Source organism: Nesoenas mayeri (genome assembly GCF_963082525.1).
Source record: "Nesoenas mayeri genome assembly, chromosome: 1".
Classification (NCBI taxonomy): domain Eukaryota; kingdom Metazoa; phylum Chordata; class Aves; order Columbiformes; family Columbidae; genus Nesoenas; species Nesoenas mayeri.
The window spans coordinates 195,309,995-195,336,561 of record NC_137541.1 but is presented as its reverse complement, the minus strand read 5'-3'; the positions used below and the strand labels follow the sequence as shown (position 1 = coordinate 195,336,561).

The 26,567-nt window shown below is 41.7% G+C and overlaps 1 protein-coding gene across 1 annotated transcript; it reads left to right on the top strand.

Moving 5' to 3' along the window:
- Positions 1-409: 409 nt before the first annotated feature.
- On the top strand, positions 410-26,358 carry ZC3H12C (zinc finger CCCH-type containing 12C; the record flags this gene model as incomplete). Its single annotated transcript, XM_080363263.1, has 6 exons — positions 410-433; positions 5,873-6,636; positions 19,148-19,287; positions 22,943-23,177; positions 24,097-24,203; positions 24,962-26,358. 6 exons carry the CDS (start codon positions 410-412, stop codon positions 26,356-26,358), a joined length of 2,667 nt encoding a protein of 888 aa, XP_080219389.1.
- Between the last annotated feature and the right edge of the window lie 209 nt (positions 26,359-26,567).

The window sequence follows — 26,567 nt, the reverse complement described above, 5'->3', positions numbered from 1 at the left end:
AAGCTGAAGTCTGCCCAAGCCAGGTGTTTCTTGTTGGCAGCCTGCTCCCTAATGACTCTGGCTCTCGTACAGCAGCTGCCTGCTAGTCTCTTTTGTATGGCCTATTGTTGCTGCACACCCCTCGTTAATACACATGCTGCCCGGGGCAGACCCCGAGAATGACATCAACTTGCTTATCTGAGACAGCTCCGAACCTGACGCAGGGTGGGTGGGAGGTTGCCTCGCATCTGCCCGGCCAACTAATTGTGGACGCTGCGGGTCGTGATTGGCTCCGCGGCCGCGCAGGAGTAGGTTAAGCAAAGACATCGCAGGTCCATCTGTTCGGCCGGTCATTGTTCTGCTTGCTTGCCTGAAGTCTGCAGCTGAAATCGTGTTAAGGAGTTGCTTCTGGAACAGCTACAGGAAACCAATGTCTGTGTGTTTTCCAGCGAACGTAAGTATAGGGGCTTCTCTGCAGAAACGGGACGTTTCACCTTTCTGGTGTTTCAGCGCATCAGTTTGCGTTCAGACAATGTAGCTAGTGTGTGTGTCAGCTGAGACTGGCACACTTTGGGTCTCTCTTGGAAAAAGAGGGAAAGAAAAATAGTTATATCTGAAGACCAAGTGTATTAAAGACCGATGATCTCACCCAGCATTTTGTATTAAGGAACTTTCAAAAGCATCAGTAATGGTGTTTCCAAGAATTTGAAAATGGTAGGCAGTAGCCATGAATGGAACCAATTCTCCTCTAGCCCCCTGGGGAAAGGGGAGGTTTCAACTTTAAGTTATAGGTATTTACCCTTTTTTTTTTCCCCTCCTCCCCAAATAAGCTGTTATTTACTTTAGTTTTTTGCTGGTAGAAAAAACCTGTAAGAAAAAAACAATCAAACAACTTTGCTATTATAACATACAATGGATGAAATTTCTTGTGCTTGTGAAAACAGGAGGAGCTCCATTGTGGGCTACCTGAAGATACTGTAGTGCAAGATAGAGCATTAGGATGCTCTCAGATGAGAACAGGTTCTGGTCGAAGGTTTTGTGCTTTGAAAGGTATTTGTAAGCATCTTAGATCTAGCCTGACTATTTTTATAAAGTTTCTAATCTGTTTTGTTTTATATTTTGAGTTCAGATGTGAGGCTGAAGAACAAGCACTATATACTCCATGAGCCTGTGTTCCAAGGATCCTGTAAAGAAAAAAACAAACAAACAAACAAAAAACACCAAAAAAACCCCAAAGACTTTCATATATCAGCTGGGAGGGAAAGGGAGCATATAAAAGGGTTAAAAAGAGGTTTGCATTTCTACCACATGCCCTATTGTGTGAACATATGCATGAGTCTATTGAAAGTTTTCAGAAGATGGGCAGGCCACCAGTTGCTGGTCTCCTGCAGTTCCAGTAGACATCTGTTGCCCCAGAGCATTAACCAATCTGTTCAATGGGACATCCTTCCTTTGTTGGATAGAATGATGCAGACAACAGCACTCACTGAAATACAATGGTAATTAAATACATAGAAACTACAGCAGTAGGTATTTATTGCATATTCGTTGTTTTATTTGCATTGTTGCAGTATCTTTATCATTTGGATAACTGATACGTGCGTTTTTTTTCTTTTCTGATCAACTCTCTCTCCTGTTTGTGACAAGTAATGACAGTGTTTCAACAAACTGGGATTTCAATATTTTCCATTTTGTGTTTAGAAGACTTAGAAAAAGCCTGCCAGTGTGAAAACATGCTGAACTATTTCACTGTAGAATGTATGTTCAGAAACTTTGGACAGTCTTTTGAGAATACATGATTTCTGTTATACTGTGCCACACGACATGCCCATTTACTCTTGTTATTTTCCTGTGTAAACTAAATTTGCATTAAACTGCTTTTCTTATGCTCAGTTCTAAGTGGAAGATATTCTGAATACACATTAAAAGATTAGGTGATCTGCTTGCTTGCATCCCTTCAACAAATATTTGTGTTTTGTGTGAAGATCAATTAATGAGCTGATTGTTGTTAGTGGTTAGTGGAAAATGGTGGAGACTTCTAAGAAGTGTGAAAAGATTACACTTCTACAGTGTAGTAGCACAGTGCTCATCTGGAGTATTACAGTTATACTTGATAAATGTCTTTGACTCGGTAATACAGTAATTTAAGCCTTTAACAGTGAACCTAGTGCAAGTTCTGTAGATATTGTAGTTTTAAACAGGTTGTAGTTTAAAACTGACATTATCATAAATGTGTGTAAATTGAGAGTTACTCATTTTATTAACTTATTTATAAATAGAAGTTCTGATACTCAGCTGTGGTGAGCATAGCCAAAAGTTAAAAACTTTCTTGACAAGAATTTTTTGGCTGATTTTTGTTTGTTCATTTGTTTCCCAGTTGAGTCAGAATTGATAGCAGATATTTTTCTTAGCTATATTGTGTTGCATCATTAAGCATGCTTAAAAGCCATACGTGCATAATGAGAGTTCTTTGCAAATAAAGCGCAAAGAGTTCTTCTTATCTGATGTTACTCCTTGGATAAACGTGACCTTTTGTGGTTTTCATGAGCTTCATTGTCCTATACATAGGTACACTAGTGTTTATTTGGAATACACATTCATTCAGATAGACTGTCTGGCATGTTGCTCTTTACTAACCAAATCAAGACAAAATCATCAATTCCAGCAGTGCTCAACAGGGACATCTGATTTGCGTGGTTCTAATCAATGAATCTGATAAAGGACATCATGTTGGGACCTCCGAAGTCTAGCATTTCTAAGAGAAATGTGCTGCTGACCACGAACACGGTGTACGAAGTTCACAGACATTGTAAAAATTTGGCTGAAAAGAAATAGTTTGTGTGCAGGGTTTAGACCAAATGCCAGGAATAGGGAACTGCTTATACCAAACTATTTTAGAATCTTTAGCTTTGGATTTACTGTATAAACATAATTTTAACTACACTTTTGAAGCAATAGTATGATGACTGTATACTGTCTGTGGCAGATTTTAAAGCTCCTGCTCATATTACCCACTTTAAACAGTTTCTGAAAAACAGTAGAGTTCTGTGCAAAAGAAGCCATTGTATACTAGAGCAAGATGGAGATTGACAGGAGACGTAAAGCAGATAGATGTGAGGCTGATTATGTATACATTCCCAACAATGGACAAAGCTCAGTTTATGGTCATTTTTCATAGGCAGTTGATGTGCAAATCATCTAGAGTACGTTTCATATAATGCCAGATCTTCTGATGCATTCATATGCTAGTGCCTTCTTTGAATCCCACTGGAGGCTCTTATGATTGTAGTTGCTGTAAAGCACTTAAACTTCAAGGAAGAAGCGATTGGAGAATGACTTAAGTATTATTTTAACTGACAATAAAAAAAAAATCCTCTTTCTGATCTGTGCACTTCAGGCTTTGTTTATTCCATGCTGTTAATATGCAACCTCCTCGTCCCCCCTTCCAAAAAAAACCTCACTCTACTTTTAGTTCAATACTAAAATGACATTTCACAGTACATGGATTTAGGCAGTGACCCATTATCTCCCCGTATTCTGCAGCAGCGGTACATGAGCCAGCTCAACTTTTCAGTCCAGCTTAAAAGTGTTGCCCATTAACTAGACTTCCTTGAGTCAGAGCAGATTGTGGGGTTGGTGGAACAATAATGTCGGGGCTTCCAGATCGGTTTGGCAGCTGCATTGTTCTCCGAGGGGAAACCAGACGCACTTAAGTCCCGCTCTCTTTCATGGGCTTTTGTTCATACCAAATTATTCTTTTGCTGTGCTAGTATTCATGATGGTATGTTAAAGGAGCGCATCCTAGCAACTACAGGCTGTTGCTAAGCAGCCTCGCTTCCAATAGGGGTTTCTTGTTTGAGAGATTTTCTTTTTTTTGGGTGTCAGTTCTGTGAGGGCCACAGTGTTGGGTTTTTTAACTGTATCCTTTTATTGGGATATTGTTGTGATTTGTTACTAGCACTGTGGCATTGAGTGCATTACGTTAGTTAATAAATCACTGTGTGAAAAGGCTAATTTCCTAAATTCTCATTGTATTTAATCTGTGGTGTTGCTTGAAATCCTAAAGCTTCAAGTGAAGAGAAAGTAATATTCCTTGATACACTGCTTGAGAGTATTACAGACCTGCTGCCTTCTAACAAGATCATATCTAAATGGAACTTGACTATTTTCTTTCATATCAGTCTTGCCTGGATTAAGGTGTTGGAGGTGAAACGGTGGTTATATATTTTCATTTATTTATTTTAACTAGAAAAGCTTAGGTAAAGTAAGGGGTTTTTGCCCCATAACCGAAAAGCTCCACCACAGTGATGATGCTTGGCACTCAGTGCCCATTGAGTCTGCTTTTACTAAACCACAGATTGGATTCTTTGCTTTGTTCTCTCTAGTCTTAAACCTGGATGAATTCTTTTGTGTGCATTCTCAAAATTTTATCCCAAGAAGGGTAAAGTACTCGTTATTTTAAAAATACTGAGTCACTCTTAAATGCTGACCTGTAAACGGAAAGGAGAGTTAACGTATTTGCTGTCAGAAATTTTGGCTGTTTGCAAGACATACCTGTAATTTGTATTAGTAATGATCAAGAGTTTCTGTTTGACATCATGTTTTTTTCTCAGTATATCCTCCTTGATGAAATTTGTGTCTGTAATGTATCTGTCAATTTCAAGTGAAATCCTTTGCCTCTGTATCTTACTTTTATGTTCTGCCTTGCGAGATGGAAGTGTGAAAGAACTCTTTGTTTCATAGCCTTTCCTTAATGTAAATTATTCTTTTTCATTGTAACCTTGCAGTACAATTGGTCCATATGGTCCGTTTTTATCTGTGAGAAATAATTTATCTTTTACTTTATTGAAGCAATTAGCAGAGATTCCTGTTTAAAACAACAAAATAAAGATGTAGCAATCTTCTTTTAAATGTAGATTGTGGAAGTAATCTTGGTAATGAAATGGATAGCAAACTTCTGTATAAATACCATTATGCAAAATTCCTCCAGAAAAACTGATGTGGCAAGTGTATGAAGTTCAGAAAACTGCAACTTTTCTTCTTCCATTCTTCCTATATGACTTCTATCTATATATTTAGTTCTGATTCGGCAAAAAACTTGCACAAATTTACTCTGAGCATTGAAATCAGCTTTTAATTTTATTACCTTGTTGGCTTGATGAATGGTCTGTTGCAATCAGTGCAAAGACTTCCATTGGCTTTATTGGCCATTAGATCAATTCCTGTCTCTAAATGCTGCATGTGTTAGTAATGCAACACTCTGGTGAGAGCAGTTAGTCTTTCTTGACTTAATTATCACTCTATAAAGGCATTCAGAAATAGTTTGAGTGTATTCAGTGAACTGATAGTGGGTTTTAAGACCAATATGTTTTTATTTAATAATGTTTTCTGTTACTAATTGATGTGTTATGTTGTCTTATATTTAACTAATAAGCCAGATAATCTAGTACTATGCTAGTTTATTTCTGTTCAACAGAGAGTTTAGTTTAAAAAGTTTTTCTAGTACTTGTATTTTACATCTGCATTTTTTGTTGTTGTTTCAATACTGGTTTAAGATAGAAGAAACATCTTGTTTCCTTTAAATTGTGACAAGACTTCTGTCTTTGCATTACAGCAGGTAAACTTGCAGTGTTTGGCTTCCTGTTCCTTCATAAACCCATTTCTAGAAATGTTCAAGTAAGAGCATTAGATACAGTCAGAAGACAGATGATCAGTTGTTCATCTGCTTACCTATGTATATTCTTTAGGAAAAGTTTTTCCAAAAGAAGTTTTCCATGTTAAAAAAAAATCTCTGCTGGGAGAGAATAAATGCAGTTCTGAGGAAGCAGCAAGGAAATACGAAACAAGTAATATGTGTAACCAGTTGCAATGTCGTTTTTTTTTCTCTCTTTAGGAATACGGGACACTTTATATTCAGGAATACAAGCAAAACAGCAAAGTGGAGTCAAGTACATGCAGCAGCTTCATGGGCTTGAAGGATCACCTGGGGCGTGACTTAGGCCACCTTTATGTGGGGAGCACTGGCACACAAATAAATGCAATTGTACCTTGGTCAATGGCGGAGAAGCCAACGATGGATAAGGTTAATTCTAGGAAAGAGGGTGTAGACAAGGAGGCATCTGAAGAGACTTCTGGAAGCTCCAGCTGTGACTCTGAAGAAAGCACAAATTCTGATAATGATTCAGAGAGACTGAATAGTTCCACGTCAGAATCACATTTACCTAAGACTCACCGACAGCTGTGCCGATCTCCTTGCTTAGGGCCTCATATACTGAAAAGAAATGAAATCTTTCAAGACTTTAAGATAGAAGAGGCTCAGATAGTACCTAAGGAAGTCAAAAAGGCCCCTGATGTGGTGAAAGAATATCAAACCAAACTGGAGTTTGCACTTAAGTTGGGTTACTCTGAAGAGCAGGTTCAACTTGTACTGAATAAACTTGGTACTGATGCTTTAATAAATGATATTTTGGGAGAACTTGTCAAACTTGGGAATAAAACTGAGACTGATCAGACTGTAACTAATGCTAACACTAGTGTAATGCGTGAAGCGTCTTCCATAGAGTCTCAGAGATCAGAGTCTCCGCTGCAGCAGGATGTGACGGAGGACGGTGACAACCTGAGGCCAATAGTTATTGATGGCAGCAACGTTGCAATGAGGTATGTGACCGTGAAGCTTTTGCTTTTATATTTAAATGGAAACAGAATGACCTTGTCTCATTCAAGCACCGATGCTCACTATAATTACCCAAAACTAAGAGCAGGTTGTCTCGCAAGCATGTTCATCAACCACGCAGTATGCCAATCGTGTGATCAGGCTAGAGGTGTGCAAGAGTTTGGTGGTTTTACTCACCGTTAGAACAACCATGGGGTAATGCCAGTCTCCCGTTGTAGACAGCTGTCACATCTCTCCTTCCCACTGCCAGTCTAGTACTTAATTAATTTTTGGTAGGCACCATTGCTATGGGCAATTGGTGTATCCAGTTACATACAGGAGGTTGAAGAAAAGGTAAGATTTCTTAAGATTATAAAGTAGCGATTTAGAATTAAGTGGCTTAAGTTATACTTTGCCTTGGTAGGCTGTTCTGTGATAATTTGTCTGTTGGTAAAATTAGCCTTGGTTATCAGATTTGGAGTTAGGTTTTATTGCCATTAATTCCTGAGATTACTACGCTTTAGACTTTCACTTACACGCCCACAGATAACATTTGCCTACAGCATTCACTCATCCTGGCCCCAGGTGCAGAGCAAGAAACTTGTCGGGGGGGGCAGGAGGTTCATGCTTCATCGGTAATTAGAGGGAGAAGGAAATGGCAGACACGTGCTGAGAGATGTTTTTTTATGGCTGTATAAATGACAAATTGATAGTAACTAATTGGATAACTCATAAGGATTATCTGATGACTAGCACCATGGTTTAGAAGGTCAGTTTTAGTTTTCTGATGACTTGATAGATGTGGTTTTTATTAGCTTAGTAATAAAAGTTTGTGCAAGACATTTCAGGGCTAAAGACCCAAGGTTTTTTTTTTTAGTTCCTGATCAAGTCATTTACCTTTAAATGAGGCTTTTAAAAATGAAATTTAAATGCAGCTTTTATTTGTGCCAATATGAGTTTCTATTTTCTCAAGCAGATGTGTTACCCAGTAGAGCAAGGTTATTACTTTTTTGTAAATGAGGTATTCCTGTGAGTTCTTTCTACCTGATGTGTCATTCCTAATCTTTTTTGTGCAATTTAAGCTGTAAAGGAAGTATGTCCAGTTGGAACAAATACTATTCTGGTACTCAACCAAGAAGTTACCCAGAGAAATGGGCTTGAATTGTATTTTAGATAAATCCAAAACAGTTGTACGTTACCTAGTTACCACAGTTTGGATTTGGTGGGTGGACTTCTCCCACAGACTGCGCTGAACACGTTCCAGAAGTAGCTCAGTCACTTTTCCATAATGTTTATTAAGCTATTAGCATAAATATTTAGGACCTGCCTTCCTATGCTCAATTTAGTTTCTTGACCACCTACATAAAACGAGACAGACATGAATACATGTTATGGATGCTAAAGGGTCTTAGATTAAATCTATTAATATAACAACCTTCTGTATCCAATAATTAAATTAACAGGTCTTTACTTGTTTTCTACCAAATTTAATCACAGAATCATTCAGTTTGAAAGGAACCTCTGGAGATCTTCTAGTCCAATCTGCTGCACAGAACAGTGTCAATTCAAGGCCATGTCAAGCTGGGTTTCGTATGTCTCCAAGGATGGAGACTTGACATGTTCTCTGGGCCAATGTTGGAATGTCCTTGCTGTAAAAACCTTTTTTTTATTTTTAAACATTTCTTGTATTCCAGTTTGTGCCCATTGCCTCTTGTCCTCTGACTGGACGCCAGTGAGAAGTCAGTCTCTGTCCTCTTTATTCCCCATTGTCATTGATGAAGATGTTAAGCAATGCTTTCCCCAGTATCACTCCCTGGGATACACCAGTACTGATTGTCCTCCGGGTGGACTGTATGCTACTTAATCATAATCCTTAGAGGGGAGCAGTTCAGCCACATTTCAGTCCACCTCTCTGTCCTCTTATGATGCCCATACTTCATTAGTTTGTCAGTGAAGATGTTATAAGAGACAGTGTCAAAAGCTTTGCTAAAACCGCCATAAACAGCATCCACTGCTCTCCTAATCCACTGCTCTCCTAATCCACTGAGCCAGTCATCTTACCATAGAAGACTGTGGGGTTGGTCAGCTGTATTTCCCCTTCATAAATCCATGCTGACTGTTCCAAATTGTCTTCACTCAATCTACATAATGTGTAAGGAAAGGGCTCATAGCATCATCGAATGGTTGGAAGGGACACTGAGTTGGAAGAGACCTTAAAGATCATCTAGTTTCAACCCCCCTGCCATGAGCAGGGACACCTTGCACTAGACCAGGTTGCTCAAAGCCCCATCCAGCCTGGCCTTGAACACTCCCAAGGATAAGGCGTCTACAGCTTCTCTGGGCAGCCCGTTCCAGTGCCTCATCACCCTCATGGTAAATAATTTCTTCCTTACATCTAATCTAAATCTACTGTTTTTTTCAATTTAAAGCCGTTACCCCTTGTCTTATCACTACATGCCGTTGTAAGAAATCCCTCTCTGGCTTTCTTGTAGGCTCCTTTTAGGTACTGGAAGGCTGCTATAAGGTCTCCCTGGAGCCTTCTGTTCTCCAGGCTGAACAAGCCCAACTGTCTCAGCCTCTCTTCACAGGAGAGGTGCTCCAGCCCTCTGATTATCTTTGTGGCCCTCCTCTGGACCCTCTCCAGCAGGTCCATGTCCTTCTCCTGTTGGAGGCCCCAGAGCGGGATGCAAGTACTGCAGGTGGATTCTCATGAGAGTGGAGTAGAGAGGCAGAATCACCACGCTCGACCTCCTGGTCATGCTTCCTTTGCTGTAGCCCAGGATACAGTTGAATTTCTGGGCTGCAGGCTCACGTTGCTGGCTCATGTTGATCTTCTCATCAGCCAACATCCTCAAGTCCTTCTCCTCAGGGCTTCTATTACCTCTACAGGGATCAGGGTGAGGCTGACCAGCCTGTAGTTCTCTAAGATAACTTTCTTGTGCCTGCCTTGAAAACAGACAGAATATTTGCTCTCTTCTGGTCCCCAGTCACTGTATTCTTTCAGAGATTACTGAGTGACCTTGCAGTGTCATAAGCCAACTCCCTCAGGATGCTTGTGGGCATCCCATCAGGGCCCAGCAGCTTGAGAATGTCCCAGTTTGATGTTCCCTAACTTCTGCTGAGGGAAAGTCTTGCTCTGTCACCTTTGCCTAACTTCCTGCACATCAGAGTGGACCAATCTTGATCTTGGCAGAGGTGATCCTTGAAAATGAACCAACTCTCCTGTGCCTCTCTTCTATCCAGGGTCATATCACATTGGGATTCTCCTGAACAGGCCAGAGTCTGCTCTCCTGAAGTCTGAGGTTGTGATTCTGCTTTTTGCCTTGGTTCTTCTTCACAGGATCCTGGATTCCACCACTCATGGTCACTGCAGCTAAGGCTGCACCTGACCTTCACATCTCTGACCAGTTGTTCTTTGTTTGTAAGTAAGAGGTCCAGCAGGTTCCCTCATTGGGTCCTCAGTCACCCATGTTAAGAAATTATCATCAAGGCACTCCAGAAACTTCCTGGATTGTTCATGCCTTGCTGTGTTGGCCAGACTATTGGCAAAGATACTTTTGCCCTGCTTTTGGTCAGCCAGTTGGTAAAGGTGCTTTTGTTCTGCTTGGTCGAGTGGATCCCACCTTTACCTAGAAATTAGTCCTTGATTATGAGAGCTGGTCCCTTGTTTGTAAAAGATGACTGACTCTATGTTGCTGACACCAGCTGTGCAAACCAGTTATTTACCAGCAGGATCTGTCCCTTCCCCTTCAAGAAAATATGTAATAGTGAATAAGCACTTTAAATACTTAAAGATTTCAGCTTTTACACAATAAAGAACAATGTTCAAAGCAGTAGGGAAGATACAGAAATTCACCTGCAGAAATTCAGACAATCTTGTTCAAATGTCTCTATCTAAATGTCCAGGGTCCTGTTATGAGTAACTAAACTATAAGTTGTCACAGTCTGTTCTTTCCTCTTTGCTTTCCGAAGCTGTGGCCAATGAGTTCGCTTTGGAGTTGCTAATGGGAAATGGCCACTGATGATGGGTGGATTTGTGAGTTCCTTGAGGGCAGCACAGAGCAAGACTTGGGCCAGAATAACTTATTCTGGCCAGCCAGAGCCAGAGTATGGTGATCTAGGCTGGTGACTACTCCTGCTCCAGACAAGCTGCTTCAGCAAACTGTAGTTAAAAAAAAAAACAACAAACAACCTCTGGCTTTTGCTAATCCTTGGAAAGCTTTTCTTATACCTTGAGGCAGCGTTGCATGTCATTTGTGCCTTAAGCTGAAAACAGTTGATCACATGCATCTCATGTATTTCAAGTTTAAAGATCCAGTATTGGCTAAAGAGTACAAATTGGTTAAAGTTTTAAAAACAAAGCAAACCCACTCTTTCAACTGAATAGCAAATAGGTGGCTTTTACAGGCTAGGACTTGAAGAATCACCATGTAGTTTCTATGGGATGCTTCAGATCTGGTCTTGTTCTTTCATTATTCTGGTTTTCATGGTATTGACTTATTCCTTTTCCAGAAGAGGAAAGATGACTATGCATTTAAGCCTAACACACCTGAAGTCTTTTGTTAGAGTGCTCTTACAGGTGAGACTAATTTTTCTGTGTGTGTGTGTAAACTTAACATCAGAGCTGAGCAGCAAATTGAAGAATGCCCTAGAGCAATGGTGGAGCTCTTGGTAGACATTTCCCACAGCCAAGAGCGGGGCTGGACTGAGGGACAGGACACAGGATTTCATCATGCCACACCTGAGCGGTGACCTCTGTTGGCTTTCCAGAGAACTGTGTAGCTCTAACCCTGCTTCATAAGGTGGGCTTTTTTTTGCATGTAGATGATAATGCTGTAATGAAAAATCTTCATTTAGAACCCTAGCCCTCATGAGTCCACTGAACCCTAGCCATCATATGTCCACTGCTACAACAATGCACTCTAGTGTAAACTTCACAGCATAGATACTAGACAGATAGCACATTTCAGTCAATAGTAGTTCTGTGTTCTGTGTGATGAGATTTAAGCTACTGTAAATTTTCCCTTTACACAACCGAGGTAGGCGAAAGAAAGTGATTTGTGTGCATCTAGCAACAGCAGATTATCAGCTCTTCATCCCTACATCTGCAGGATATTTTCACCGTCCTTTTCCTTTGCTTGCCCTTAAAAAGGATAAGGTTGCGATGCTAAAATTGCCTAAAATTGGTTATTGCTGTGTTTCTTCCCTTTACTGTAATCAAAGACAGGCTTTTACAACCAAGAAGTAAGGAATAAGAAACAGAGTTTTTAGTTACAAAGACAGTGGGAGAATTTTTGTTAGTTTTCCCTGGCTGAACCTGGGTGCCTTCAGACTGTGTTTGCTAACAGCGAAAAGAATGAGTTTCAAGTTTTATGAAAATGAACATAAAATTCTGTGTTGAAAACATACAGGCAACAGTCTGCTGTGCTTACAGAGAGAGCAACATGAAGACAACACCAATAAGCAAATAAATGGATATTTTATTTGCTGTATTGTAATTTTTAGACAACCACTTTTAGATGATAAAGGCAAAAGAACTGAAGCGTTTTGATCATGTGCCTTCTGGGTTTGCAGGTTGGAATAAATGAATCTTGTTTTGAGCAATTACATTCTTCTGAAAACTTTACCCTTAGGATTCCCAGTCCATGGAGGTGATGCACTTCAGCTTCCCCCTTTGGAAAACCTTGGCCTGTATGTTTAAATAGTGCTTGATGGTACTTCATTGTGCAACGGGAAACACACTGTGAGATAACCATTGCATACTTACTTGTCAGAGGACAATGCTGGTTTGGGAGTTCTGTTTTTTAGTTAAATGCACTCCCATTTAAAACAGGTATTTTACAGTTTTCTTACAGCTTTCGTGCTCAGCTGTCCAGCTATCTGTGAATGTTCTAGGTGCTTGGTGGCATTACAAACATATATGCAGGTCTGACAGACGCGACAGAAACCCCAGTACTGTTCAGGAGCGGTATTCAGCTGGAGGAAGTGTGAGATACCCAAAAGGGCCTAAACCAGCATTAGACACCTCTGCACCTCTGCTTAGGCAACTGAGTCTTGTACCCCTGTGTTAACCATGAGGCAGGTCATTTGGCCATAATGACAGAATCATAATGACAGAATCTTGGAATACCAAATTGGAAGGGACCTCAAAGATCACCTGGTCCAACCTTTCTTGGCAAAAGCACAGTCTAGGCAAGATGACCCAGCCCCCTGTCCAGCCAGATTGTACAAGTGTCCGGTATTGGGGAACCTACCACTTCCCTGGGGAGATTATTCCAATGGCTGTTTGTTCTCATTGTAAAACATTTTCCTCTTGAGTCTAATTGGAATCTCCCCAGGAGTATCTTGCACCCCTTAACCCTTGTGTTTTCCATGTGACTCCTTATAACAAGGGACTCTCACTCTTCTTTGAACTGGAACAGGGTGGTAAGGTTTGCTGATACCATGTCTACACAGAAGTTTTTCCACAACTGCAAATCACTCCCTGCAGAGTCAACCAGAGGATGGTTTGATTTGTCTCATCTATGCCAGGCATAGTTTTCATCTGGCAATTTAATCGCATGTGTAACAATACAATTAACAATTAAGCTGGATTAGCCTCTTCTCAGCGAGTGGGTTGCTGAGCTGGATAGAAGTGATGGTACCTTGGTGTCTTGATTCAGACGTTCATCTTTCAGAGGCACGGGCAGTCTAACATAGCATTTTCCTCGCAGCCTGACTTGTTTCTTACGTTATTTTGAGAAGTCACTTTAAGGAATAGATAAAATATTTTTCCAACAAGTCACGATCACATGGATAGGAGCTTGTCACTGGCAGATTTGAATATAACTTCTCTTTGCCTTTTTTGCCCTCTGACTACCAAGTGCGTGACTCGTGCTCAGTCAGACACGCACGTACGTGTCTGGCTGGTGACCGTGCTTGCCACTCTCCGTAGTGTGCCCTGCCATTGGAAGCCCTATGGACAAAAGACATTTTGAAAGGTGGTACAGCTTCCAGGGCTTTTTTTCCTTCAAAGACCTCAAAGCACTGGAGTGATTTCTCATGGGCTAATGGGAAGATGAAAAAAACCCAACAATAATAATAATAATAAAAAAACCCCAAACAACCACACATTTGGGATCTGTTTCATTCGTTTAGTGTCAACACCAAAATGTATATATAAGGAACAAATGCAGAGCTGATAGAAGGGCCAGGTTACTGAGAAATGCTTTGGGACAAATTATTACTGTGATTAGGAAATCAGTGGAGCTTCTATTAAAAAATTAAGACTAGTGACAAAACCAGACTGCCAGGCTGACGAGTCACTAATCTGATAACGGGTGGAAATCCTTATCTTTCTACGCTATGGACTGAACACTGTTTTCCTGCTGGAACACAATGAAAGAAAATAGTTCGGTAACTCTCTAAATTCCTGTGCTTCAGTTTGTGCCTGTTGCCCCTCATCCTATCATTGGGCACCACTGAAAGGAGTCTGGTCTATCCTCTTGACACCCACCTTGGAGATATTTATACTGATGAGATCCCCTCTCAGCCTTCTCTTCTCCAGCCTGAACAGACCCAGCTCTCTCAGTCTCTCCTTCTAAGAGAGATGCTCCAGACCCCTAATCATCTTTGTAGCCCGCTGCTGGACTCCCTCCAGTAATTCCTTGTCCTTCTAAAACTGGGGAATCCAGAACTGGACACAACACTCAAATACAGCCTCACCAGGGAAGGGTAGAGGAGGGAAGAGTTAGAAACTTGAAAATCGCATCTGGGGACTAGGAAGGTGATGGAGAAAATGAAAATGTTTTCATTGTATCTTATCACTTTCTTATAACTCTAATGGCCTAGAAAATGATTGATTGATTGATTGATTGATTGATTGATTTTTGCTCAGGAAATGTTGGTTTTTTTTTTTCTTTTAAAACTAAAACCACAGCTATCAACAGACCAAATATAAAAGTGGTGATAAAAAGAATTGTTTGTGCACAATATGAAATAGATACTTCTTAAGAAATATACTTTATCTTCCTTCAACTCAGTGGTAGATTAAATATAGTCCATAAGCAGAACCAAAGCAGAATACACCAATATCTCACCCAGGGCTACCGCTGTCATCCTGACTGCTCTGAGATTTCACATACTTGTAATAATTGGGAAGAGATTTTTAAAGGAAAGTTTCTTGACGAAGTACAGACATTCCTCCTATTCTTTACAACTAATCAGAAGGGAAAAAGTTAGAGGAAGAAGCATGATTTCAGTCTTTTTACCATCTGATGTATAATCAAGCTGATGAAGCACAAAGATCCCAAAAAGGAGAGCATCACATCTGCATGACAACAAAACAGAAGAACAGATTTTAATTGCACATCTTCTTCAGACTTTCTCACAAGTCATTTAAAATTCTTGGAATTTATATCCACTCAGATACCAGCTTAGGCATGTGTCTGAAAAGGAGCGGAAAAAATGTGAGGATTTATACAAGCTATAAATCCAGTTGCTCAGCAATGCAGAAAAGCTAGTATGTATTGTAATGTATTTCCCACTTCTGCTTCTTAGAGTTTAAGTATATTTAAAATTTACGTTCAGGATGAACTGCCTGGTCCTCCCTCTGCCTTTAAAAGTGTGACTTGAATTCCAGCCTGGTGGAAACCAATAGGCAAGAATGTCCATTTATTTCAGAGAGGCCAGGAGTTCATTCCAGAAATAATTTCTGAGACTTATGGGAAGAAACATACTGTAACTAAACTGCAGTCTAACAAAACACTTATTGGCTGTCAGGAGTGAAAAGTGGTTTTATCCATTTGAAACCATGGAGGTTGTTTAGAGTAATAACAGTACAGTGATTTCACTGGAATTTAGTATCTGGAACAAGCCCTTCCTGGCTGTTTAAAAGGGATTGCAGTATGTTTATGGTGCATGTGACCTGCTGATAGCAGGAACAGTAACTTCTTGTATCTCAGGCTTTGCAAAGGAGGCCTTAGGGCTGCCCGCTGGATGCTGAATGCACCCGCATGTCCTGATTTTACGTTGTCGAGGGGAGATTTAATTAGACTTGCCATGACTGGAAATACCGTTGGCCATTTTTTCTATGCATGTGTGCATGTGTATTTTAAATGTGACATACAAGTGTGTGTTTTGGTTTCCCGTTCCTGGGAAGTAGTGAAATACGCAAAGATGCCACTCTTTTAGCCAAACAAGCACAAGAATAATTGTATAATACAAAACAATGCCTAGAAAAAATATTGCTATGTACTTTTTTATAGTGTTATTACAGCATAATTGTAATAGTGTATTACGTGATGTTGCTGTACAAAACAAGGAATGTATTATTGCAGAGGGCTATTCCCATAGTTAAACAGAATATTAAGATACATCGATGTCTTGCTCCTGCCAGTGTTTCTAGTATAGCCCTGTAGGCAATGAAGATGGACTTAAAACCCTGTGGCAGCTAAAATCTACAAACTTGATTATTATAGCTGGCAACAATGGCATGATCTTGGTATTCAGTTATGTTTTCAGGTCCTGTCTCCCAGCATCATTAGAAGAGGAAGGAGGACAGTTCCTCACTTAAACGCAGATAATGGTAGTGGGCTCTTTTTTTTTTTCCTTTTGTTGGGGCCCTGTGACCTTCAACGCAGCCTCTGCTGAGGATGATGCTTTGTGAGAGGTGTTGGCCATGACTCACTCTCTCTCAACACCTAGATACAGGTGAACGTGTAAACCACCTCCCTCACAGGCTTCTGGAACCTGAACACTGTTTCAAAATTTTTCTCACTTTTACCGTGTCACTTCTTTCAAGGCACAGTTACTCAGGCTCCCTCAGAGTACCAAGGAGAGTACAGCAGTGCTATGTTTTAGAAAGCTGGAAATAGTAGGTACTACTGAGAAAAAAAAGTTTTAAAATAACTTTCTGGTGTTTTTATTTACCTCGAAACATGCAAGTAGGAGAAACTTTCAGGATCCCTGTCTCTGTCTGTCATCATATTGTCCACAAATCACTCCATGGTGAAAGAACTGTCTTTTACCTTTATGGAGAACAGATTGTGGCATACGTGCTACACAGAACAAGCCAGCCTGGTGAAAGATAACAGCTTGCTGCCGTGCCCCTGTGTTTCTTCTGCTGCATAGAGTGGTGGGCTTGGGAGAGACCCCAGACAAGTCGCTCTTCTTCTCCTGGGCACAGAGTACCCAGACTGGCCTCAGAGGAGCCGTCGGACTTCTGCAAAGTGTATGGTGAGCAGATTACCAAATCCATGGGCAGAATGTCCCATTGATCAGTTAGAACGCATTTTTTTAACATATTGCTTTACTGTTCCTTATGCTAATTAAGGACTTTTCTGTCCTTGCTCAGTGGGACTATGGTGGATCAGCTGTGGCTGGTACCTGAGCACCCACCCGGTTGAGCGCTTGCTCCCTCCACCAGCAGAACAGGAGAGAAAACAGGAGGAACAGGAGGAAGAAAACTCATGGATCAAAATAATGACAGAGAAATCACTCACCAATACTCTTGCCTGCCAGACAGACTCAACTTGAGGAGAATGGCATGGCATGGCATGGCATGGCATGGCATGGCATGGCATGGCATGGCATGGCATAGAATAGAATAGAATAGAATAGAATAGAATAGAATAGAATAGAATAGAATAGAATAGAATAGAATAGAATAGAATTTCTATTGGAAGGTTAACATATATATTTAATTACTGATTCAGAAAACAGGTAACAAAGAAGAAAACCATTAGAACACTTAGGGGGAAAAACATCTGTCCTTTCCTTTTCCCAGACTCACTTCACCCAGACACTTCTCCTCCCCATCGTCGTGGCTGCAAGTGCCACGGTCCCTTCAGAGAGGCAGTGAATGGCACCAGGTGCTGGGATCATAGAATCATTTTGGTTGGAAGAGGCACTCAATGGCTGGAAGAGTCCAGCCATTAATCTAACACTGCCCTGTGACAGGAGGAGCATTTCTTTCCTCCCGATCTCTTCACAGAAAGAGAAATTCCAGCTTTTTCAAACAAACAAGGTTTATTATGGGGGCTGCATCTGGAAGTGAATCAATGACAGCCCAATCAGTTTTACAGGAATGAGAGTCAGAAGTTACCCAAGGGACGCACAGCAAGGCCACTGTGGGCAAAGCTGGGCAATGAGCTGAGCCACCAACGGGCCCTGCAGAAACCTGAAGAACCACAGTACCAATACAGGACCACCAGCTTACAAAACCCCAGAGCACACTGAACTTTCATTTGCCAAATATCTTTCAACTCCTCCTGTGGAAGAGGCAGAGAAAAGCAGGCAATATCTTGTTTCAAAGCAGTTTTATTTATTTTTTCCTTCCTTAAGGCCAACCATATTAGTGAAAGATCATTTTTTCCTGCTTCAGTTTTTCTTTGGTTAGGACATGGCGGTTTCTCTCTGCTATTCCTTCCTGTCATGCTTTTCTTCCCTTTCTCCACAGGCTGTGGTGTCTCTGGGGTGTTACCTGCTCCTCATGGGCACCTTCTCCTCCTCTGACTTTGGTGGTCCCTCATTCCCTTCTTCTCTGCTATGGAGCCAGCTGGACCTAAGCATGCCCAGCATGGGGCAGCCCCTGACCCTGCAGCCCCCTGCTACCAAAACTTTTCCATCAACACCCTATGGTTGATTGCTGTCCTCTATTTTAATTGCCTTCTATATATTGAAGATATTTTTTCTTGAACAGACTGCCTTTTTTCTCCATATTAACTAAATGCACTTCCTTCAGCCTCATCCCATAGGTCTTGTTTGACTTTGTTTTGCATTCTTTCCAGTTCCTCTGTGTATTTGTAATATGTCGTGCCTGAAACTGGATGTAGAAGTTGGCTGAAGATTCATCTGCCTTTAGAAAATGACATAATTGTGTTTCTTGCCTTACCTCAGACAATTATTACTCAACAGATGCACATCTTTTGTTTTGCTTGTGTCTGATGGGTTTCTGCTGAATACACAATTAATTTCTCCTTCTGAAGTGCAGTACTAAGCAAATTCATGTTGATTTTGGACAGTCTCTCCAGTTTGCCTGATCTGTCCTGCAGAGTGCCTTCCCCCCCTTGGGCTTGGAGTCCTTCTCTCTCTTTCCCTGCTCAGATGGGACATCACAGAGCTCCTGCAGTGGGGATCTGCTGTCTTTTCCCCTGCCACCACACACCCCAGTGCTCCATACTCATCCATGGCATTTCCTAAACACATTGAACTCTTCCCTCATCAGATCTCCATGGTGCCTGTTAAACCCTGTACTTTTGGTTGGGTTATGAGTTTTTTTAACACTCTCTGCTTATATTTTTCCTTACTTGTTGAATCTGTGTACAGATGTTAAAATGTTCAGCAGATGTGATATCCCTCTTCCACACCATTTTGCAAGTGATGGCAATGTTTGGGCAAGGCTCAGGCTTACTCCCAGCTGCCTTTAGCATGGTGCAAGTGAAGAGGGTGGCTTTGGGATACGTGTTTCTCTGTGTTCTGTTTACTGTCATATAATAAACAAAGTCATATAATAAGGAATTTTAATGTGTGTTTCAGCCATGGGAACAAAGAAGTATTTTCTTGTCGAGGAATCAAGTTGGCAGTAGATTGGTTTTTGGAAAGAGGCCACAAGGATGTTACAGTGTTTGTACCAGCATGGAGGAAAGAACAGTCGAGACCTGACGCTCTTATCACAGGTAAGCTCTGTTCCACCTTTGCTGTTTTGTTTGATACTTGGCACATCATAAATGTTACTACTCAAATGAAAAAATATTTAGAAATGAAAGACTGTAGTAGGAAGTATATTTGGTGTAGTAACTTCATTGCAATCTTCAGGAAGGAAAAAGAAAGCAGTGCCTTCTCCAAGTCCTCCATTTCTGCTCACCTGATAAATGTTCCCTTAATGTTGCTGCTTATTTCTTGAAGAATGTAATTGCCATTTTTTAAATCTGTTATGCCCATCTAGCATTAGCAGTGAAGGGATTTGAAGTTAGTGATTCATTGGGTAGTCTTGTGTGTGGTGAGAAGATTCTGCCAGGCTGGCGTGTGCGCCCATCACCTGTGGTGAGTCACTGCCTGTGCTTGGGGTTACGGGAATTATGCTGACAGAAGAGGAACAGTTCTCCTTTTCATCGTTACTATTAACAAGTGAGATAGCTTTTGAAAATCTTCATTTTGAACCTGTTTATCTAGGAAAAAAAAATGATGAAGATATTTATTTCTTGATCAAACCAATTGATTCTGTGTGAAGGCTGGAGAGTCGTCCTTCCTGTTTGCTACCAGTCTTGTGGAATACATTGTGCTGACACTCCATTTCCAGAGATAGGCACCTGAAATATGTGTCCACCTGGTATTTTTAGAAAGGTGTGGATGACTAACATTAGGGTGGTTTTAGACTGTCAGTACTTGTAAGAATCATAGAATCATAGAATGCCCTGAGTTGGAAGGGACCCACAAGGATCATCGAGTCCAACTCCTCTCCCTGAACGTGACAACCCCACAGTTCACACCATGTGTCTGAGGGTGTTGTCCAGTCTCTTCTTGAACACTGTCAGGCTTGGGGCTGTGACACCTCCCTGGGGAGCCTGTTCTAGTGCTCCAGCACCCTCTGGGGGAAGAACCTTTTCCTAATGTCAAACCTGAACCTCCCCTGGCACATCTTCCTGCCATTTCCAAGAGTTTGGTGCCTGCCCCTCCTCCTCCCCTTGTGAGGAAGCTGTAGCCACAATGAGGTCTCCCCTCAGTCTCCTCCAGGCTGAACAAACCAAGTGACTTTAGCTGCTCCTCATACGGCTTCCCTTCCAAACCATCCACCAACTTCATGTCCCTCTTCTGGACACTCTCCAGTAGCTTTATATCCTTTTCATCCTGTGTCACCCAGCACTGCACACAGAGCTCCAGGTGAGGCCGCACCAGTGCAGAGCAGAGCGGGACAATCCCCTCCCTGCCCGGCTGGCAATGCTGTGCTGGGTGCGCCCAGGACACGGGTGGCCCCTTGGCTGCCAGGGACACTGTTGGCTCATGTTCAACTTGGCATCAACCAGAACCCCCAGGACCCTCTCCGCAGAGCTGCTTTCCAGTGTCTCATCCCCCAGTCCATGTGTACAACCAGGGTTGCCATGTCCCAGGTGGAAAATCCAGCACTCACTCTTGTTGAACTTCATGTGTTTGGTGATTGCCCAGTTCTGCAGTTTGTCCATATCTCTCTGCAGGGCCTCTCTGCCCTCCAGAGTGTCAACAGCTCCCCGAGTTTTGTGTCATCAGCAACTTACTAAGCTGCTTGAATCAAACACCACCTTCATCTTTCTTATTATTACCTGCCAACCATCACATGGCAAATTTTTTTATTCTTCATTAGTGAGGAAAAAAAATCACTTTCCATCACACTCTTATTCATTGTTTACCACATGGCAGGGTGGAGGTGTGTGAATACAAAAAGACTGGATTTCATTTTAAATCTTCTGCTTTTTCTACTAAGCAGATAAATGCTTGTATCAAATATATTGTGTATATGTAATATTAATGATGTATTTCTTCCTGTTGGAGTCTTTTTTTTTTCCCTAGACGGAACATGTTCCCTGTCAAGTTTCTTTTGCTACAAAACAGTTGAGTAATTTGAGATCTAAACCATTATTAAGACCTGTGACTCATATTCACTGCATAACCATCTTCTGCTGTTTCAGATGTTGCCTAGCTTTGTGTTTATTTTTCTTTCATAGCTTGTCTGCTCTGAGAAGAGTGACAGCTAGGAGAATCAACACAAGGGGTCTGTGCTTCAGTGCTAGGTGCACTGGTGCTGCATCCATAATCTTAGTTCAGACCAACCTCTTTAGGCCATCTTTCAAAGCTCCTCAGGATCACCAGGTCCCACACAGAGAATCACAGAATGGTTGGGGTTGGGAGGGACCTCTGGAGTTCATCTAGTCCAACCCACCTGCTAAAGCAGATTCACCAGAGCAGATCACACAGGAATGTGTCCTGGCAGGTTTTGAATGTCTCCAGAGAAGGAGACTCCACAGCCTCTCTGGGCAGCCTGTTCCAGGGCTCTGGTACCCTCAAAGTAAAGAAGTTTCTCCTCATACTCAGGTGGGACCTCCTGTGCTTCAGTCTGTGCCCATTGCTCTTTATCCTATCATTGGGCACCACTGAAAGGAGTCTGGTCCATCCTCTTGACACCCACCTTGAGATATTTATAAACATTGATGAGATCCCCTCTCAGCCTTCTCTTCTTCAGGCTGAACAGACACAACTCTCTCAGCCTTTCCTTGTAAGAAAGATGCTTTAGACCCTTAATCATCTTTGTAGCCTGCTGCTGGACTCCCTCCAGTAATTCCTTGTCTTTCTTGAGCTGGGGAGCCCAGAACTGGACACACTAATGCTTTTGGATAGGTGATTTACAGACTGTGTAAGATAAGAAGGAATTAGGTAAAATGTTAAAGTTATTTTGCAGGGTTAAAGATAAATCTGTTTGGATTTGCTAAGACTTTTTATGTAAAACTGTAAACCCTTCAAGGAGAGATATGTTCTGAACTATTACTGGAAGTAAAATAAAATTAAACAAACCCCACCACAAATTTTTTCTTTGTTATAAGATGACATTAGACATCTTTTTAGGGGATGCTGCTAGCATTAGGTGCTTGAAAGGGTCACAGACACAGTTCCTAGGAACATGGTTTAGTGCTAGAGTTAGGTTATGGTCAAACTCGATGATCTGAACGGTCTCTTCCAACCAGAATGATTCGATGATTTGTGAAGAGTCTGAGTGTTTGGACAGAATGTGGATTTTCTAGTCCTTATAGGTACTAGTAGTAACCTCTTCTCTTGATGGACAGAAACTTTCATGCCATTAATGTGAGCTCCTGGAATTACTTAAAAGTCTGTTTCTTGCTGGGTGCCACAAAAGGGTCTATCTTTACCAAGGAGCTCAGTTATGGGAAGCCCTTGGCTGTGCTAGAGTATAGCCCTTCTATTTGACAAAACATAAGACTGAAGATTTTTCTTTCTCCCCCTTGTCAACCAGAGGAATTTTTCACAGGCATTTTGAGATGCCGTGTTTCTTTTAACCACAGCAACATGAACAAAGTCCCCTGTGATGGTCTTGGAGAAATTGTATGGAGAAGGAGGTTTCAGTGTGGTTTGGGTTTTTCTTTTTTTTTAAAGTATTGCCAATTGACTGCCGACTGTAACTTCAAATACTGTGTAACAGACACTTTCTGCTGGACTGTAACCGTTTAAGACATGCTTAGTCCTAAATGCTTGGGTTTTCTTCCTCAAGTCTAATGTTTTTGGAGATAAAACAAACATCTTTTTCTTTCCTTTATTGTTCTAACTGTTGATTCCTATTCCTTGTAGATCAAGAAATCTTGCGTAAATTAGAAAAGGAGAAGATTCTTGTGTTCACACCATCCCGCCGAGTGCAAGGGAGAAGGGTGGTGTGCTACGATGACCGATTTATTGTGAAGTTGGCCTTTGAGTCAGATGGCATCATTGTTTCTAATGATAACTACAGGGATCTAGCTAATGAAAAGCCTGAATGGAAGAAGTTCATAGATGAACGCTTGCTGATGTATTCATTTGTTAATGACAAGTGAGTCATTCTGTCTTTATATGTGCCACTAAAATAATTGAGGAAAGGACAGTTTGAACACTTGTATGAATTTCTTATCTTACACCCAATTTATTAGGTACATGTAGGAAAACAAGAGGAATAGTTGATGATAGATTTGGTCTTCTGATTAAAAATACTTGAACTCTGTCTTTTGGTAGAGCTTTTTTATAACAATGTCGTTATATCTTTTTAGGCTATTTCTTCCCCTTTTGGTGTATGCCAATGGATATACTATATTAGATGTGTGCTATGGTATAATATTCCAATTCTTCTGATATACTGAGCCAGCATTTTTGAGTGCCTGTGGTTAGACTCCTAAATCTTAAAGTCATAGAAAAACTCATTTTGGAATGAACCTCAGGAGGTCTCTAGTTCAGCTATCTGCTTAGATCCATCTGTGGTACCTTCATACCCTGGCATACAGATCAGCTGCAGTTACTGCTGGTGGCTTCTTGCACTGGGAGGAACTCAGTACTCTGCCAAGCAGGCACTTGTATTTGAGTGCCTAAGTACTGATCCAAGAATCCTACACAATGAGCAGAGTTTTGCAAAGTTAGTTGTGGCATTTTATGAATTCGCTGCCTATATTGCTGCCCTTACTTTGGTTTGGGAAGGGGTTGTGTGCAGCCTGGCTTTGCCACAGAGCAGCCAGCTGGGCTGGACTGAAGGTCTCTGAAGCAGACAAGGGGTGTCCACACAGTCTCTTGCTATGACTCACCTCTCAGGCAGTGCCTGCAGCAGACAGGTGGCCTTTCAAAAGAGCTCTCAAAGTTCCCAGGCTTAAAAATACCAGCATGGCAGGTTATGGCGTAGGACACAGTCATGAGGTTCGTGGTCATTGCATGAAGAATATGAAAAGGCTTGTTTGCCTCCATAATTTATTTTTTTTTCTTTATAGATTTATGCCTCCTGATGATCCTCTTGGCCGCCATGGTCCAAGTCTGGACAATTTTCTTAGGAAGAAGCCTATTGTGCCAGAACATAAGAAGCAACCGTGTCCATATGGTAATTTGGTTTAATTTGTTGAGTTTCTGTACTGCTGGGACTGGGGACTAAGCTCCCACTTTATTTTAACACTGCCAAAAATACAAGCTTTTTAACAGAGGTTTTTGCATTGTTGTCTTCACCTGAGAAAGTCTGAAATGCTGAGCTGATCATGGAAACTTAAGTGATTTTTTTCACATTTTATTTAGAGAATATTTCTATCTACTAGTTGAACTAAAGGATCAACTATATTAACCATTAGTAGGAATAGATCCAAAACAGCACCTAAATTCTGCAAGCTCCAGAAAGCCCTTTTCCAATATGATTTGCTCATAAGACATTTAAGTTTTCTTCCAGAAAATCAGTTGAGCTGACGTTAGCCGCTGAGCAACCCCACAGGCACAAAACCTTCTTGACTGAACTGAAACCTGCTGGTCTTATGGCTCTGTGGGACTTTCCTGTTAATTTTTCTGCCTTTGTATCTCCTTGGCCCAATACAGCAGGTATCTACAGACACCCTGACAGTGTCATGTTCAGCTCAAAATGTGGCTGATAGTGTTGGTTTGCATTCCTGGAGCACTATATGCAGCACACTACCACTGCCTCTTTTTCCCCACAATAAAAGAGAGGAGACCTGAGATCTCACTCTGTGTTTCACAAAACCATTTGCAAGGTTTTTCAAATCGTCAGTAAAAATTTAAATGAGGAGCATTTCCGTTGTTTGATTATTAACAGATTTTCATTGAAGCTTTTTTATCTGATTACGTTTGTATTAATAGGGAAGAAATGTACCTATGGACACAAATGCAAATACTATCATCCAGAAAGAGGAAATCAGCCTCAGCGATCTGTAGCTGATGAACTTCGTGCCATGTCTAGAAGCACAGCTGCCAAAACCACAAGTGAAGGAGGACTCGTAAAAAGCAATAGCGTTCCCTGTAGCACTAAAAGTGACAGCACTTCTGAGCTGAAGCGTGCTGCGCCAAAGAGGCAATCAGATCCTAGTATAAGGACTCAAGTCTATCAAGACTTGGAGGAAAAGCTTCCCACCAAAAACAAGTTGGAAACCAGGTCCGTACCTTCTTTAGTTAGTATACCATGTTCCCCTGCTGCAAAACCCCAAAGTACTGCACCTTTAACTAACGGCCTTCCATCCGGAGTTCACTTCCCACCTCAGGATCAAAGACCACAGGGACAGTATCCTACAGTGATGATGGCAACCAAAAATCACGGAACGCCAATGCCTTATGACCAGTATCCAAAATGTGAGTCACCTGTGGATGCAGGGTATTACTCTATGCTGAGTGCATATTCAAATCTCAGTATATCTGGTCCACGTAGTCCTGAAAGGTGCTTCTCCTTGGACACAGACTATAGGATTAGCTCTGTAGCTTCCGACTGCAGCAGCGAAGGGAGCGTTAGCTGCGGCAGCAGTGATTCCTACGTGGGTTACAGCGACCGCTCTTACATGAGTTCGCCTGACCCACAGCTGGAGGAGAACTTGAAGTGCCAACACATGCACCCCCATGGCCGCCTTAACACTCAGCCCTTCCTACAGAGCTACCACGAGCCTCTTACACGAGTGCAAAGCTATAGTCACGAAGAACCAAAGCATCACCACAAACCTCCAGTTCCATACATGGCTGTGCATCTACAGCATCCAACAGTCGGTGCTCGCTCTAGTTGTCCAAACGACTACTCTACGTCTCAGAGTTCGTCACATTCAAAGACCATGCATCTGGGGAGAGCCCTCGTGTCCACGAGAATAGACAGCATTTCAGACTCACGTTTGTATGATAATTCTCCGTTAAGACACAGAAAGCCTTACTCTGGCCAAGATGGGCTTGGAAGTTGGGATAGGCAGAGCTACGGGATGGATGCGTACGGCTTCCGCCAGACCTACTCCTTGCCCAGTAACCCCACACAGCCGTGTTACGAGCAGTTTGCCTTCCAAAGCTTACCTGAACAGCAGGACCAGACCTGGCGCGTACCTTACTGTGGAATCCCTCAAGACCCTCCAAGGCACCCAGACACCCGGGAGAAGGTTTACATTAACCTCTGCAACATCTTCCCCCCCGATCTTGTGAGGATCGTTATGAAGAAGAACCCTCACGTGACGGATGCTCAGCAGCTCGCTGCAGCCATCTTGGTGGAAAAATCTCAGCTGGGTTATTGAGAGATGATGCATCTTTGTGGTGTCGAGTAGTTTTCAGCTCAGCTCTGACGCTGAGGGAGGTTTGCTACAATAGCATTTGGGATCTCCTTCTCAGCAAGGAGGTTATATAGTAATCCGTTTATGTGAAATACTGTATCATGGAGTCTGTATGTATAGCCCCATGCATCAGAAGTACCAGATATGTTTTGTGTTCTAGTTTGAAAAATTTT